Raw genomic sequence first — 17,106 nt, forward strand, 5'->3', positions numbered from 1 at the left:
TAGCGACAAGGAAAAACAGGGATTGCACTCACCAAGGTGGAGGTGGGGGACGCAACCGGAACAGACTGTTTCACGCCGCTAAGGCGCTTCTTCCAGCCGGTCGTACGACCGGCTGGAAGAAGCGCCTTAGCGGCGTGAAACAGTCTGTTCCGGTTGCGTCCCCCGCCTCCATCTTCATACCAGCTTGTTATGCCTGATACTAGTGAATAAACATCGTTTGGATGGTGAGTGCAATCCCTGTTTTTCCTTGTCGCTATTGTTTGTGCACGTTATTGGATGTATGCACTGCCGCACCTAACGTCACGAATCAGGAATTCCAAAACTACCCACATCACTACCTGTTGCTGTATGCCTTAGTCTTACAGTGTCGGACCACATTTTTCCTACTCTGGACAGTTCTTAAAATGGACAGAGATGTCAGCAGAGAGCACTGTGTGCGTGATGTCAGCAGAGAGCTCTGTGTTCCAAAAAGAAAAGAATTTCCTCTGTAGTATTCAGCAGCTAATAAGTACTGGAAGAATTAAGATTTTTTTTAATAGAAGTAATTTATAAATCTGTTTAACTTTCTGGCACCAGTTGATTTAAAAAAATAAATAAAATAAAAAGTTTTCCACCGGAGTACCCCTTTTATGAGGCAGGAAAACCAATTAGGACAGTGTTTCCCAACCAGGGTGCCTTCAGCTGTTGCAAAGCTACAACACCCAGCATGCTCGGACAGCCAGCGGCTGTCCGGGTGTGCTGGGAGTTGTAGTTTTGCAACAGCTGGAGGCACCCTGGTTGGGAAACACTGAATTAGGAGGTAGGAGAAAAAAACAAGAACGGCTTATACAAACTGCTGTAAACTCAGATTGGTAAATGTGCTGAGTCCCCCACCGGTGGAATAAATAAGAACAACAGATGCATAGAGAAGATAAATGGGAACATTAGGAACTTTTTGTGAGGATGTAGAAATTTAGTTTGACAAGAAACAATTCAAAGCCTAAAAATAGAGGAGAAAGCGGCAGAGAAAGTTCTGCTTTGTAAAGCACCTTCCCGGTGAAACCGTAAAGGTCACTTTTTGGAAGGGCGAACTTTGGGACAAAGAGACCTTCTATGTGTGTACGGGCGCTGATGCATCATCACGTTTCTTCGATGATGTTGCAGGGTGGTGCCGAAATATAAAGTAAAGTATATAATACCTATGAGAATACCAGTACAGCACGCTGCATTATTATCTGTCAGTAGGGTCGCCACCTTTACTGCAAAAAAAAAATACCAGCCATGCTCATTTGCATATGTGGTAGCCCTTGGGGGGTGTATGGTAGTTGGGGTGTTGTTTCGGAAGATGAGGGGTTAAGGTTAACCCTATAGTTCGTGACGCCAGGCTGAGGGCTAGTATGCTGAGGTAATTCTCCGGCCTATCGTCGCCCTTCCCAGTAACGATAGGTGCATGCATAAATGACTGAAGGTCCACAAGGTACTTGAACTTGTAAACTTTACTTAAAGGGGTACTCCGCCCCTAGACATCTTATCTCCTATCCAAATGATAAGGGATAAGATGTTAGATCGCTGCGGTCCCGCTGCTGGGGACCCCGGGGATTGTTGCTGCGGCACCGCGCTATCATTACTGCACAGAGCGAGATCGCTCTGTGCGTAATGACGGGCGATACAGGGGCCGGAGCAGCGTGACGTCATGGCTCCGCCCCTCATGACATCACGGCCCGTCCCCTTAATGCAAGTCTATGGCAGGGGTCGTGACGACCGCCACGCCCCCTCCCATAGACTTGTATTGACGGGGGCGAGCCGTGACGTCACGAGGGGCGGAGCCGTGACGTAACGATGCTCCGGCCCCTGTATTACCCGTCATTACGTGCAGAGTGAACTCGCTCTGCGCAGTAATGATAGCGGGGTGCCGCAGCAGCGATCCCCGGGGTCCCCAGCAGCGGGACCCCGGCGATCTGACATCTTATCCCCTATCCTTTGGATAGGGGATAAGATGTCTAGGGGCGGAGTACCCCTTTAAATGCTTGCGGTACATCCAATGAACAGTAACAGTCTCAGGAATACAGTCTCTATATAGTTCAATGAATGACAGTTGTTGCGGACCTTGACTTCTGATATAGTCTGAGAATTTAGGGTAATTTGTGAAGATCCGTCCGGATTTAGGGGATAGATAAGGTCCGGTGATCCTGCAGAGTGCTTAGGGATTGATTACACTCACGATTCTGAATAGATCAGCCGTTGCCGCAAGGCTCGGGCCTAACTCACAGCTGCGCAGATCCTGCTCGTTTGACAGCCCGGGAACAAGAGATGTTGCTTGCTTGGTTGCACAGGAACAAGAGAGAGAGTAATGGCCGCCGCTCCCTTATAAGGGCAGGGGCAGGGCCGCTTTTACTGGTCCAAGCAACTGTCACAGGGAGTGATGGGTGTAATACGTCATAGGGACCTCCAAAGGTCCTCAAGCCTAAAAACCATAGAGTTTACCTGATCACGTGACCCGCAGGTCCTGTTACACTCCGTACAGATAATTAACCATTTATATACATTTGTACAATCATATTTATATCAATCTTGAATAAACTATTAGATCTACTAATCCTTAGATGAGAGGTGACAAGGGGTGGACTAGATAAGAAGGACCCCGACGTCCTAGGGACTCTGGCTATGGGGACCTATATATAGGTACTGTATAGGATGCGGTACTGGGACACCACACATAATTAATTATATATGTATGACATCACAGGATACACATATGTGGGGGAAATTTTGTCCTATTCTGACCCCTATAACTTTTTTTATCTTTCCTTATACGGGCCTGTATGGGCTCATTTTGCACTCTGTAATTTTTAACAGGACCAGTTTTGTTTTGATGGGACTTTTTTTTTATCGCTTTTTATTTTTTTATTTTTTTATTATTATATTCAAGAGTTCCAATTAGTTGCTAACTACAACTCCCAGCATGCACTGTGATACAGCCTGTGGCTCAGCAGCTGCCCCAAAGGAAAACTACAACTTCCAGCACGTTGGAGTATATAGTAGTATATAGTATAGGTCAGTGTTTCCCACCAAGGGGTGCCTCCAGCTGTTGCAAAACTACAACTCCCAGCACGTTGGACTATACAGTAGTATATAGTATTGGTCAGCATTTCCCAACCAAGGGGTGCCTCCAGCTGTTGCAAAACTACAACTCCCAGCATGCCCGGACAGCCGTTGGCTGTCCGGGCATGCTGGGAGTTGTAGTTTTGCAACAGCTGGAGGCGCTCTGGTTGGGAAACACTGGTATAGGTTAAGGTGCAACATTCCGCGAGCTGGAGGATTGGTTGGATAAATACCGGCCATTACATTGCCGGTATTTTTTATATAAAAATACCAGCAGGATGGCCAAAATACCGGCCAGGTGGCAACCCTAGAGCCTTATAGTGGCTGAATAATTACCCATAGAATGCCCATATGATACCACCAAGCAGTGTTCTGCAAAAACATGTTCCGGGGCGTAGCTAATGTATAAGGGATTGGTGGGGCCCAGGGAGAGCATCAAACAGACACTGTACAACATAAGGGCTAGCCTAGTTACGTTCCATTGTGACATCATCACAGTACAACCTAGATCGATACCATTGTGACATCAGCACCAATGTGACATTATCATAGTTTAAACCCAGACCAACAACATTGTGACATCATTACAGTAAAATCCCAGTCAGCTCTGATAAAAGATCATCCCATCAAATGGGTATTCCAGGAAAAAACGTTTATTTCGATATATATATATATATATATATATATATATATATATATAAATCTCAACTGGCTCCAAAAAGTTGAACAGATTTGTAAATTACTTCAACAAAGAAAATCTTAATCCTTCCAGCAGTTATCAGCTGCTGAAGTTGAGTTGTTCTTTTCTGTCTGACCACAGTGCGCTCTGCTGACAACTCTGCTTGTCTCAGGCAGTGTCCAGAGTAGGAGCAAATCCCCATAGCAAACCTCTAATGCTTTGGTCATTTACTGAGACAAGTAGAGGTGTCAGCATAGAGCAACTTCAGCAGCTGATAACTACTGGAAGGATTTAGATTTTTTTTTTAATATAAGTAATTTACAAATCTGTTTAACTTTCTGAAGCCAGTCGATATATCATTTTTTTTTCTGGAATACCCCTTTAAAACCCAGACTAGCATCTTTGCCACATCATCAAAATAGAACCCAAACCACCACCAAATGGACACCAGAACAGTAGAATGGTGACATCATCACTGCTTTAGTCTAGACGTAAGGACATAGACCAAAATAATTATAACATCATCAAAGTACAACCCAGGCCAGCCCCATTGTAACATCAACAAAGTAGACTCCAGGCAACCACCATTGCATCAACCATGCTAGCCTTGAGACTACTGTGATGTCACAATAGTGATTGCCTGGGTTATTCTGTGATGATGTCACAGTGGGGGTGGTCTGGATTCTTCTGTGATGAGGTCACAGTGGAGGTGTTCTGGGTTCTTCTGTGATGATGTCACAGTGGAGGTGGTCTGGGTTCTTCTGTGATGATGTCACAGTGGAGGTGGTCTTGGTTCTTCTGTGATGATGTCACAGTGGGGGTGGTCTGGGTTCTTCTGTGATGATGTCACAGTGGAGGTGGTCTGGGTTCTTCTGTGATGATGTCACAGTGGAGGTGTTCTGGGTTCTTCTGTGATGATGTCACAGTGAAGGTGGTCTGGGTTCTTCTGTGATGATGTCACAGTGGAGGAGGTCTGGGTTATTCTGTGATGATGTCACAGTGAAGGTGGTCTGGGTTCTTCTGTGATGATGTCACAGTGGGGGTGGTCTGGGTTCTTCTGTGATGATGTCACAGTGGAGGTGGTCTGGGATCTTCTGTGATGATGTCACAGTGGAGGTGGTCTGGGATCTTCTGTGATGATGTCACAGTGGAGGTGGTCTAGGTTCCTCTGTGATGATGTCACAGTGGGGGTGGTCTGGGTTCCTCTGTAATGATGTCACAGTGGAGGTGTTCTGGGTTCTTCTGTGATGATGTCACAGTGGGGTGGTCTTGGATCTTCTGTGATGATGTCACAGTTGAGGTGTTCTGGGTTCTTCTGTGATGATGTCACAGTGGAGGTGGTCTTGGTTCTTCTGTGATGATGTCACAGTGGGGGTGTTCTGGGTTATTCTGTGATGATGTCACAGTGGAGGTGGTCTGGGTTCTTCTGTGATGATGTCACAGTGGAGGTGGTCTGGGTTCTTTTGTGATGATGTCACAGTGGGGTGGTCTTGGTTCTTCTGTGATGATGTCACAGTGAGGGTGGTCTTGGTTCTTCTGTGATGATGTCACAGTGGGGGTGGTCTGGATTCTTCTGTGATGAGGTCACAGTGGAGGTGTTCTGGGTTCTTCTGTGATGATGTCACAGTGGAGGTGGTCTGGGTTCTTCTGAGATGATGTCACAGTGAAGGTGGTCTGGGTTCTTCTGTTATGATGTCACAGTGAAGGTGGTCTGGGTTCTTCTGTTATGATGTCACAGTGGAGGTGGTCTGGGTTCTTCTGTGATGATGTCACAGTGGAGGTGGTCTTGGTTCTTCTGTGATGATGTCACAGTGGAGGTGGTCTAGGTTCCTCTGTGATGATGTCTCAGTGGGGGTGGTCTGGGTTCCTCTGTAATGATGTCACAGTGGAGGTGTTCTGGGTTCTTCTGTGATGATGTCACAGTGGGGTGGTCTTGGATCTTCTGTGATGATGTCACAGTGGGGGTGGTCTGGATTCTTCTGTGATGATGTCACAGTTGAGGTGTTCTGGGTTCTTCTGTGATGATGTCACAGTGGAGGTGGTCTGGGTTCTTCTGTGATGATGTCACAGTGGGGGTGTTCTGGGTTCTTCTGTGATGATGTCACAGTGGGGGTGTTCTGGGTTCTTCTGTGATGATGTCACAGTGGAGGTGGTCTGGGTTTTTCTGTGATGATGTCACAGTGGGGGTGGTCTGGGTTCTTCTGTGATGATGTCACAGCAGTGATATCTTGATTTGTGCTGTGATGATGTCACAGTGATTGTAGCCTAGGTTCTACCACAATGTCATAGTGATGGTGGCCTACTATTAAGATGTAACATTAGTGCTGATCTGAGTCCTACTGTGACAATGGCCCTGATTGCACTGGCTTGTGTTCTGCTGTGATGATGTCACAATGGTGGTATCCTGGGTTCTAGAGTGGTGAGCGCCAGGATTTTACTGGGATGAAGTGACATTATCACAGCAGTCTAGAGGCTAGCAAAACTGTGACATCATCACTGTAGAACCGAGACCAGCATCTTTGTGACATCATAACAGTAGAATCCAGACCATTACTTTGCTTGTTGCCCAAGACCTTCTTGCTGGGAGGAGATTTTTATATCTAGTCGCAGTTTATTTTTCTTGTTTTGGGATGTAGAATTATGCTTTCCCTACCTCTAATTTTTCAGTGTTTGCCTTCGGAGGGTTGACTCCTGGGAAGAGGTCGGCCATGATGTTTTCAAACAGCACCACATCTTCAGCCAAAAATTTGGGTAGATTTGCTTCTTTCAGGGCAGCGATTATTATCAGCATTTCATTCTCCGGGGACAGTCTTGTGTTCTTCTCTCTGGTTACACAGAAAACATATTATTAGGGCTGATGATGTCATAAATTACAAACTATTTGGCACTGAAGTCAAAGGCCACAAGATAAGGGAAAAAAAGGGAAACTATTTTTATTTTTTATTTTTATTTTGTGCAGATAGAAATTATTCATTAAAATCAGGAAAATGGTGGCTACATTGGGCAGAATATCAGCGCAGGTATTAGCATAACACACAATGCGCCGTGCTGGGTACACTATGCTGCCTTCAATCGCTTTTATTGAATTTTCCGGAAAACACAAAAGTATCTTGAAGCATCAAGCAATGACAATGTGCCTCGGGCTGTACGATAACTCGATCTTTCATGCAGACTCACAAAATGAATCATTACGTAATTCAATTGTGATGGCGATAAAACTATAAATATGAGATATAGAAATAAACAAGAGCGGTGTGGAGGAATAAATGGTTATTCTTAAAGGAACACTCCTGCGGACATATAAAATCCTTCCCACTATTGTCTAGCTCAATGATTACCAACCAGTGTGCCTCCAGCTGTGGCAAAACTACAACTCCAAGCATGCCTGGATTAGCTTAGTACCCAGCGTTGTCCAGTCATTCTAACTAAACATTGTGGGAGAGGATATACGCTGCGGCATCCGCAGCGTATATCCTCTCCCACAATGTTTAGTTAGAATGACTGGACCTGCGCAAAATAAATACATCTTCCTGAGGCTGTATTCACATGTTTTTTTTTGCTGTTATTTTCGGAAATCCAAATTAGTGCTTTTTACCACAATTGCAAAAATCTCAGTAAAGGTAGCGCATCGCTACCTTTACTGAGATTTGTGCAATTGTGGTAAAAAGCACTAATTTGGATTTCCGAAAATAACAGCAAAAAAAAAAAGCAACATGTGAATACAGCCTCAGGAAGATGTATAACTACTATATATCTTAATCCCATAGAGGTATCTGCAGCAGTATACAGATAGAGCTGGAGGTTATGTACAGGAGTTCTGGGCCAAATGGATGATATTGAGAACCGCCTGCGGCGCAATGACATCTGTCTGGCGGGCCTTCCTGAAAAGGTGGAAGGGAATGACCCTGTGTTATTCCTCGAAATGTGGCTGAAGGAGATTCTTCCAGTGGACACCTTTTCTACTTATTTCTCTGTTGACCGGGCCCACAGGGTCCCAGCTAGGCCTCCTCCTCCTCCTGGGAGTCCTCCTCGTCCCTTCCTGGCCAAACTTCTACACTTCAAGGACAGGGATGCTGCTCTGACTTTTCCGTGGAATTACGCAAGCAGCGAGTGCAGTTCACTGAAGTCTGGTCGAAACTGCGTGCCAAGGGATACCGATATGCCATGCTATATCCTACTCGCCTGAGAGTGGTGGATGGAGCCTCTACTAAGTTCTTCATGTCCCCGACTGAGGCTCTTCATTGGATTGATGCTGCCTCCCCTGTTAGACCTCCAGATTGAACTGTCCTGGACTGTTCTGCTCATGACTGTCCTCCCACTACCGTATTTTTCACCGTATAAGACGCACTTTTCCTTCCCCAAAACTGGGGGGGAAAAGTTGGTGCGTCTTATATGGCGAATACACACCTATCGCGGCGGTCCCTGCAGCCATCAACGGCCGGGACCCGCGGCTAATACAGGATATCACCGATCGCGGTGATGCCCTGTATTAACCCTTCAGATGCGGCAATCAAAGCTGACCGCCGCGTCTGAAGCGAAAGTGACACTAACCCGGCTGCTCAGTCAGGCTGTTCAGGACCGCCGTGGTGAAATCGCAGCGTCCCGAACAGCTTACAGGACACCGGGAGGGACCCTACCTGCCTCCTCAATGTCTGCTCCGTGCCGGGATCCCCTGCATGGCCGGCGCTCTCCTTTGTCATCATCACGTCGTCGCTCACGCTGTCCCGTCATCCAATAGGAGCGGCCTGCGTAGCGACATGATGACGGCGACGTGATGACGGCGACGGAGAGCATGGATCCCAGGGAAGAAGACGTCGGGAGCCTCGGGGACACCACGGGCACACAGCGACAGTGATGGAGCGACATCCAGGGCAGCGGTGACGAGCGGTGACGGGTCCGGAGTGGCAGGGACACGTGAGTACTACTTCCTATACCAGTGGTCTTCAATCTGCGGACCTCCAGATGTTGCAAAACTACAACTCCCAGCATGCCCGGACAGCCAACTCGTATTAGTAGTGTTTTCCGCAGTAGTTGTATTTAGGGTTATAGGTCTGCACTGTGTTAGGGCGTAGACGTTTTACTATGTCCCGTTTAGTGTTAGACAGGGAATTCTGGGGAATGTTTTGCTTATGCTTTGTTTCATCTGTTTGTGTGTTTTGTGCCTGTTTTTATGTTGATTGCGTGTGGTGTGTGGTCCCGGTGCTCTCTCCTTCCTTGACCTGGTCCTCCTTTGGTCAGTCCTAGTTTTGTCTCTGGATATCTGTAGTGATGGGGACCCTAAAAGTTATTAGCTGGAATGTTCGGGGGCTTAAATGGGCACTGTCATGAAATAAAAAAATTTATATGTTGTAGTACTTAAAGGGGTTCTCCCTTGTTTATCCTGTTTTTTGTTATTATGTTTGTGTGTTATGTGTGTATAAGTATGTGTTTTTTTTATGTGTGTTGTGATTATGTATATAAGTATTTTCTTACCTTTTGTGAAGATCCGGAAGCTGGCCCCTTTTTCTTCCAGTGGCTTGCTGTGCACCTCGGCCTCCGCCATGTTGTGTTCGGTAAGTGGGATGTCGGGGGGGGGGGGGGGGGGGTGTTCTTGCTTCTGTCCTTCCTCTCTTCTGACGTCCGAGGCAAATCTTTTCTTCCTGTTTCTTCCGTGGCTCAGCGACGAATCTGCGGCCTCTTCCGGCGCATGCGCAGGTAGTTTGTTTGTTTTTTTTACCCAAAAATGTTTTTGGTCTAATTGACAAACTGTCTGCGCATTCGCGAGTACGCAAGTGCTACGCTAACAGCGTAGCGTACGTTAGGTCTACGCTAATAGCGTAGCTTCGCGCAAGCGCAGACAGTTTGTCAATTAGACAAAAAAAACTACCTGCGCATGCGCCAGAAGAGGCCGCAGATTCGTCGCTGAGCCACGGAAGAAACAGGAAGAAAAGATTTGCCTCGGACGTCAGAAGATAGGAAGGACAGAAGAAAGAACACACCCCCCGACATCCCACTTACCGAACACAACATGGCGGAGGCCGAGGTGCACTGCAAGCCACTGGAAGAAAAAGGGGCCAGCTTCCGGATCTTCACAAAAGGTAAGAAAATACATATATACATAATCACAACACACATAAAAAAAACACATACTTATACACACATAACACACAAACATAATAACAAAACACAGTATAAACAAGGGAGAACCCCTTTAAGTACTACAACATATCTCTAACATACTTTAATTGCATTCGGCAGTGACGTCACTAGTGAATTTCGACTCATTGAAGCCTGGCAACGAGTCGGAATTCACTCACTGTGGTGCTCGCTCCCGCCTGTCAATCAAACAGGGGGGAGCGAGCGCTGAGAACAGAAGAAGCGCGCATTGGCTCCCCTGCTCCCTGGCCTTGCACGCCGGCCCCACCTCATGGCATCCCGTCGCTGCTGTCCTGCCCGTCGCAGCACTGTCCTGGTATGTCTGGGGGGTGGGGTGTTCGGGTAGCGGGTGTTCGGGTAGCTGGGTTCAGGGGAGGGGAAGCGGGGTTCAGGGGAGGGGTAGGGGGGTTCGGGTTGCGCCGCGGCCATGTATTGTTTTTAACACAGGGTGCCTCCAGTTTTTCCCCACTACAACTCCCAGCATGCCCTGACAGCCAATAGATGTCAGGGCAAGCTGGGAGTTGTAGTGGTGAAACAGCTGGAGGCACTCCGTGTAGATGAACTAAGGGTGGAAGTCCCCCCCCCAGCAGGCATCAGTGACGTGGTGCCTGCTGTGGAAGTCTGCCTAGTAGTGAGCACGTTATCAGGCAGACAAAATAATATATATATAGTAAAAAAATTATATATATATAGTAAAATATATAATTAGGCAGGGAGGAGGTTAGGGATAGATGGGAAATAGGCAGGGACAGAGAGGGGAAAAAAAGGGATGGTGGGAGCTACCCTTTAACTCCAAGTTCAAGAGGGCCTTATGTCTGGATATTGTGAAGCGTCACTCTCCTCACATCATATGTTTGCAGGAAACTCATGTTATGGGACAGAAAGAAGAGGGCTTGGATAGTGCGCGGCCATCATGCCTCCTTTTCTAATTACGCTAGAGGTGTCTCTGTTTTAACTACTAAGTCCTTGCCATTGGTTGGTTCCCAGGTAGCATGTGACCACTTTGGGAGGTTTGTGATATTACATAGTTCTCTGGGTTCTTTGTTCGTGCCGCCGCCTTTTCAGGTCTCTGTGTTGGAGTTGATTACTAACAAACTGTTGTCTCTTCCCTCCGATCCTGTCCTTTTCATAGGTGATTTTAATGTGACTTCTGATCCTCTGCTCAACCGCACCACTGCTGCTGACCCTGAATCCTCCTCTTTTAATACCTGGCGAATGGCGTTGGGCCTTACTGACCTCTGGAGGTGGAAGTACCAGACTGCAGCTTCGTTTTCCTTTTACTCTGTGGCGCATAGGTCCTTTTCTTGCATTGATATTACCCTGGCATCCAAGTACCTCCTCTAAGCGGTAAGAGATGTTTCCTACACCACTAGGGGGATCTCAGACCACTCTGCTATACTTTTAGTCCTTAACCTAGGTGATGGCTTGGAAAGATACCTCTCCTCCCCCTTTATCTAGGTGGCCACATCTGGGGGAGGAGAGGTATGTCCCGTTGTACCAGGCATTGTATGTGAGTCGAAGGTGCCCTAAGAAGTTTGACAAGGTGTGGACCCCCTGGCTCTTACTTGAAGTGTCAGCTGACCCCCCGGCTAGATTGTCCCAGTAGGTCTTATGTGGCATGATGCTGTCTCATATGGGAGGGGGCTGGGTTGGGGTTACCGGGAAGTGTTCTTGAGTGAGTGCTTGGTTGTCTGTCTGTGCTGGGCCGTCTCCGGTTGGATCTCAGATTTGCCCTTCTTTACTGTTGACGAATGTTTATGCATACCTTCCTGTTATTATTGTGGAGTCGGTCCCTGGGACCTACGGAGGCTGTTGTTTATGTTCTTTTTACCTTGTTGGTAATGTCTGTTTCTTAAAGTGCAAAAACTAAATAAATACTTAAATAAAAAATAAAAAAAGCTGGAGGTTATGTGTATAACTACTTTATATCCTCCTGATCCCATAGAGATAGCAGTAGTATACAGATAGAGCTGAAAGGGAGATGTATAACTACTATATATCCTGATCCCATAGAGATAGCAGCAGCAGTATACAGATAGTGCTGTAGGAGAGATGTATAACTACTATATATCCTGATCTCATAGAGATAGCAGCAGCAGTATACAGATAGAGCCGGAGGTGAGGTGTATAACTACAATATATATATATATATATATATATATATATATATATATATCCGTATCCCATAGAGATAGCAGAAGCAGTATACAGATAGAGCTAGAGGGGAGGTGTATAACTAATATATATATATATATATATATATATATATCCGTATCCCATAGAGATAGCAGAAGCAGTATACAGATAGAGCTAGAGGGGAGGTGCATAACTACTATATATTCTGATCCCATAGAGATAGCAGCAGCATTATACAGGTAGAGTTGTAGGAGAGGTGTATAACTACTATATATCCTGATCTCATAGAGATAGCAGCAGCAGTATACAGATAGAGCCGGAGGGGAGGTGTATAACTACTATATATATATCCATATCCCATAGAGATAGCAGCAGCAGTATACAGATAGAGCTAGAGGGGAGGTGCATAACTACTATATATTCTGATCCCATAGAGATAGCAGCAGCAGTATACAGGTAGAGTTGGAGGAGAGGTGTATAACTACAACACATCCTGATCTCATGCAGATAGCAGCAGCAGTACACAAATAGAGCTGGAGGGGAGGTGTATAACTACTATACATCCTGATCTCATAGAGATAGCAGCAGCAGTATACAGATAGAGCTGGAAGGGAGGTGTAAAATGACTATATATCCTGATCTCATAGAAATAACAGCAGCAGTATACAGATAGAGCTGGAGAAGAGGTGTATAACCCCAATACATCCTGATCTCATAGAGATAGCAGCAGCAGTACACAGATAGAGCTGGAAGGGAGGTGTAAAATTACTATATATCCTGATCTCACAGAAATAACAGCAGCAAAAAGTCAGCTGACCAAGGACTGAACCACTTTCTCAAAGATTAAACACTGTGATTTTCTGTTAGTCAGACCTGTGATCACATGGCCCAGTTACAGTAATGAACTGCATGGATGCAGCTGTGCTGGATACAAACAGATGGCGCTGTACGACAAGTGATGGTGGTCAAATATGGGCAAAAACAAAAACCTGGGGTGCTTCTTTAGAGAGATTGTCCAGTGACCAATGGTAATAAGTAAATGTGGCCAGGTTGGGCTAAAAAACATCAGAGATTGCCTAAATATGCACTTCAAGTCAAGAGGAAGTGCTGAGCAGCAGGACCACACACTAATGGAATGGCGGCAGAGGGGGATCAGGACAGGTGAGTACAATTAGTTTTTATTTTTTTTAGGGCTGCTTGGCCAAATTTACACATAGACATTAGACCCCAGCCAACCCCTTTAAGAACACAACTGGTGTTGCCCTGGCTAGTATGGGGTGTGGAGTCTAAGGGTTTTCCTGGTTTTTACTCTACACTCCCTGTAAGGGTGATCCCTAAATAGTCTCCAGTGGGCAGCTCCAGTACTCAGTAGTGACAGAAGGACAAGGATGTAAAGACTGGCATGTGGGCAAAGGAATGGAATGGATCCAGGTGGACGGGACTGGAGGGAGGTTAAAGGGGTTATCAACCATGTGGTGATTTTAGTACTTACCTGCCAGACAGTAATGGACATGCTTAGGAAGGGTCTTGGGGCTAAATGGCTATGTTGTGAGATTACCATTACACTGTGGCTAGCTTTTTGTGAGCTATTTCCTGTGTGAGTTCCCTCCCTCGAACTACAAGTCCCATGATTCCTTGTTTGTAAGTGTGAGGTCACTTTTCTCCCTCCCACACATCACCCATTGAAACAGGAGCTCGATTCCATGCAATAGACCAGTGTTTTCTAACCAGGGTGCCCCCAGCTGTTGCAAAAATACAATTACTTGCAAAATGTTCTCACTCCCACCCAGCGGTCGCTCAACCCACTGAAGCAATTGGTCAGCACCAGGAGGACAAGGCAAAATCCAGAATCCAGGCCGTGAGTCAGAGCAGGAACCAGAGACCAGGAACCTCAAACTGTGGCCCTCCAGATGTTGCAAAACTTAAACTCCCAGCATGCCTGGACAGCCAACGGCTGTCCGAGCATGCTGGGAGTTGAAGTTTTGTAACATCTGGAGGACCATAGTATAAGACCACTGATCCACTGAGACCATGGTGGACCTCTTAAACAACAAGGTCTAAATGCAACCCCCCCCATAGTGCCAGCCCTGAATAGCCGCGATATGATTTATCACCCAGCTTTCCCAGAATCAGATTAAAGTTCAGAACAGAATTGTTCGACAAGTTTTCAGAAAAGAAAGGAATCCTTCTAGTAAATTAATAAAAACCTGTAAGGTGAGACTGAAGTATTTAAAGGGGCACTCTTATTAAAACTAATTGTTGCTATTGTGTTTAAAAAAGCTGCCACTAGGTGTCTCCGTACTTGTCCAGAGCACATTTCCACCATCTCTTGCACAGACTTTGGACTCCTGCTGGCCTGGCAGAAGTCCAAAATCAGGAAAGGCAGTCCGGAGTGCTGGGGAGTTGGGTGCAGCCTTAGCCAATCAGAGCTCATCTCACACTGAACTGCCGTTTGCTGTTGGTTGCAGAGTAAGGGAAGAAGTTCTCCCCTGTATGGCTTCAGATGATGTCACGCCTGCTGGGGAACGCCCCTTCCCAGTCTGTGAATCTGACTGACACTGAGCAGAAGATACAGAGCAATATCAAGGTAGAAAACTAAAAAATAATAAAAATAAAGGCAGGGGGTGGTTTATCATGATGGGGGGCAGTGAACTGGGAGGATTATAAAATATAAAAACAAGTTAATGAGAGGTACTCTTTAAAGGGGTACTCCGCTGCTCAGCGTTTGGAGCAAACTGTTCCGAACGCTGGAGCCGATGCCGGGAGCTCGTGACGTCATAGCCCCGCCTCCTCATGATGTTACGCCCCACCCCCTCAATGCAAGTCTATGGGAGGGGGCGTGACGCCCCTCCCATTGACTTGCATTGAGGGGGCGTGACATCATGAGGGGCGGAGCTATGACGTCACAAGCTCCCGGCACCGACTCCAGCGTTCGGAACAGTTTGTTCCAAACGCTGAGCAGTAGAGTACCCCTTTAAGGTACGGCAATGGGTTCTCTGCAGCAGAAGGGATGTCACAGCATATTCTGCACTAAGCTAATCCTTGAATTTATTTTTCCGGATTTAGAGGCTATTTTTACCCAGACCGGCGCTCCCTCACATCCGTATTAATAATTCGCTTTGCTGGCACATTCCTCTTTTATTGCAGCATCAGCTCAGCTGTATCACAAAGCATTAACCTCACTGGAACAGCAGGATGAGGGCTTCTCTGCTGGCGGCTGCACTGATGAGATTATCAGGTGCGGTGAACGCCATGACACCGAATAGCGTTCCTAGAATAAAGTGCTGATCAGCGGCGCTCTCCCTACACCTTACTGACTCTATAACCTTTATTGCTCTAGTAAGTTCTGTGCCATAGGTGTCTCCAGCGCACGGCAAGAAGACTACTATCTCAGGACCCCGAAAAGAAGACAAAGCCAATTATGTCTACGGAAAAGACCGAATCACCTACGTATAGATGACGGCATTGAGGTCTGCCGAATAACAATGGTCACATGTAGTGTTTGCCTCAATATGGTAGGAACTAGGATAGCACCATGTCTCGTCTGTACTTTGCTCCAACATTACCTAGAGGTGTTGGGCTAGGAGAGTCCTAAACATGCGGGGTTCCCGGTTTCATTACCTAGTAGTGGTTTAGGAATACAGGGAGGGTAAGTAGTGAGGTGGCATGAAGGAATTCACAATATAAATGACCATTTTTGACCACCATCTTAGTTTTACTTGAAAAATTCTGTGCTGGCTATTCCTTAAAGGGGTACTCCGGCCCTTGACATCTTATCCCCTATCCAAAGGATAGGGGATAAGATGTCTGACCGCGGGGGTCTCCCGCAATCTTGCATTTGGCACCCGCCTCTTTGCACGCCGTGCTGCAAGTTCACGAACTGCTGGGTACCGACCACAGGGCCGGAGTATCGAAGCATCACGACTCCGCCGCCATGTGACGTCACCCCCTGCCGCCGCTATGCAAGTCTATGGGAGGCAGTCACGCCCCCTCCCATAGACTTGCATAGCGGGGGGGGGGGGGGGGGCATCACACGGTGGCGAGTACTCTGCCCCTAGACATCTTATCCCCTATCCAAAGGATAAGGAATAAGATGTCTGACCGCTGGTCCCCCCGCTGGAAACCTCAGCAATCTCCTGCACACCACCCCAACTTTCTGAGCTTTTAGTTTCCAACACTGGGTGGGGGGCCGTGGTCGTGACATCACGCCACGCCCCTCGTGACATCACTCCACACCCCCTCCATTAATGTCTATGGGAGGGGCGTGGCGTGACATCACGACTATGGCACCGAACCCAGCGTTGGGAACGAAAAGTTTCCCAGCGGTGGGACCCCCGTGGTCAGACATTTTATAGGGGATAAGATATCTAGGGGCAGAGTACCTCTTTAATATACACCACATAGGCAAAAGTATTGGGACACCCACATAATACACCAACAGGAGATTTTAGGACATCCTATTCTGAATCCATATACACTAATATAGAGTTGGCTCCCCCTCTGCAAGTATAAGAGCTTCCACTCTTCTGGGAAAACTTTCTATAAGATTTTGTAGGTGTCTATGCCATTCATCCAAAAGGACATGAGGGAGGTCAGACACTAATGTCGGGGGAGAGGACCCGACTCACAATCTCCATTCTAGTTGAGGTCCGGGCTCTGTGCGGCCAGTCATGCTCTTCCACACCTGACTCCCCCATCCATGCCTTTATAGACCTTGCTGTGTGCACTGGGGACAGTCGTGCTGGAATAGGAAAGGACTAAGCCAAACTGTTACCACAAAGTTGAAAACATTAATTGTCAACAGAACTGGAGGGGTATAACTACTATATATACAGTATTCTGATCCCATAACAGCAGAAGTAAACAGATAAACTGGAGGGGAGGTGTATAGCTACTATATATCCTGATCCCAAAGAAACAGCAGCATTATACAGACAGAGCTGAATGGGAGGTGAATAACTACTATATATCCTGATCTCATAGAGATAGTAGCAGTATAAAGATAGAGCTGGAGGGGAGGTGTATAACTACTATATATTCTGATTCCATAGAGATAGCAGCAGTATACAGACAGA

At 46.7% G+C, this 17,106-nt stretch overlaps 1 protein-coding gene across 3 annotated transcripts in view; it reads right to left on the minus strand.

Annotated features, from left to right (window-relative positions):
• Positions 1-17,106, minus strand: part of DNAH14 (dynein axonemal heavy chain 14) — a 410,501-nt gene that overhangs the window by 209,384 nt on the left and 184,011 nt on the right. For all 3 annotated transcript variants that reach the window (XM_056568451.1, XM_056568450.1, XM_056568452.1), the window contains exon 35: positions 6,414-6,585. In XM_056568451.1, the coding sequence (XP_056424426.1) occupies positions 6,414-6,585 (172 nt within the window). The remainder of the gene's footprint in view (positions 1-6,413; positions 6,586-17,106) is intronic.

Source organism: Hyla sarda, chromosome 3 (assembly GCF_029499605.1).
Source record: "Hyla sarda isolate aHylSar1 chromosome 3, aHylSar1.hap1, whole genome shotgun sequence".
Classification (NCBI taxonomy): Eukaryota; Metazoa; Chordata; class Amphibia; order Anura; family Hylidae; genus Hyla; species Hyla sarda.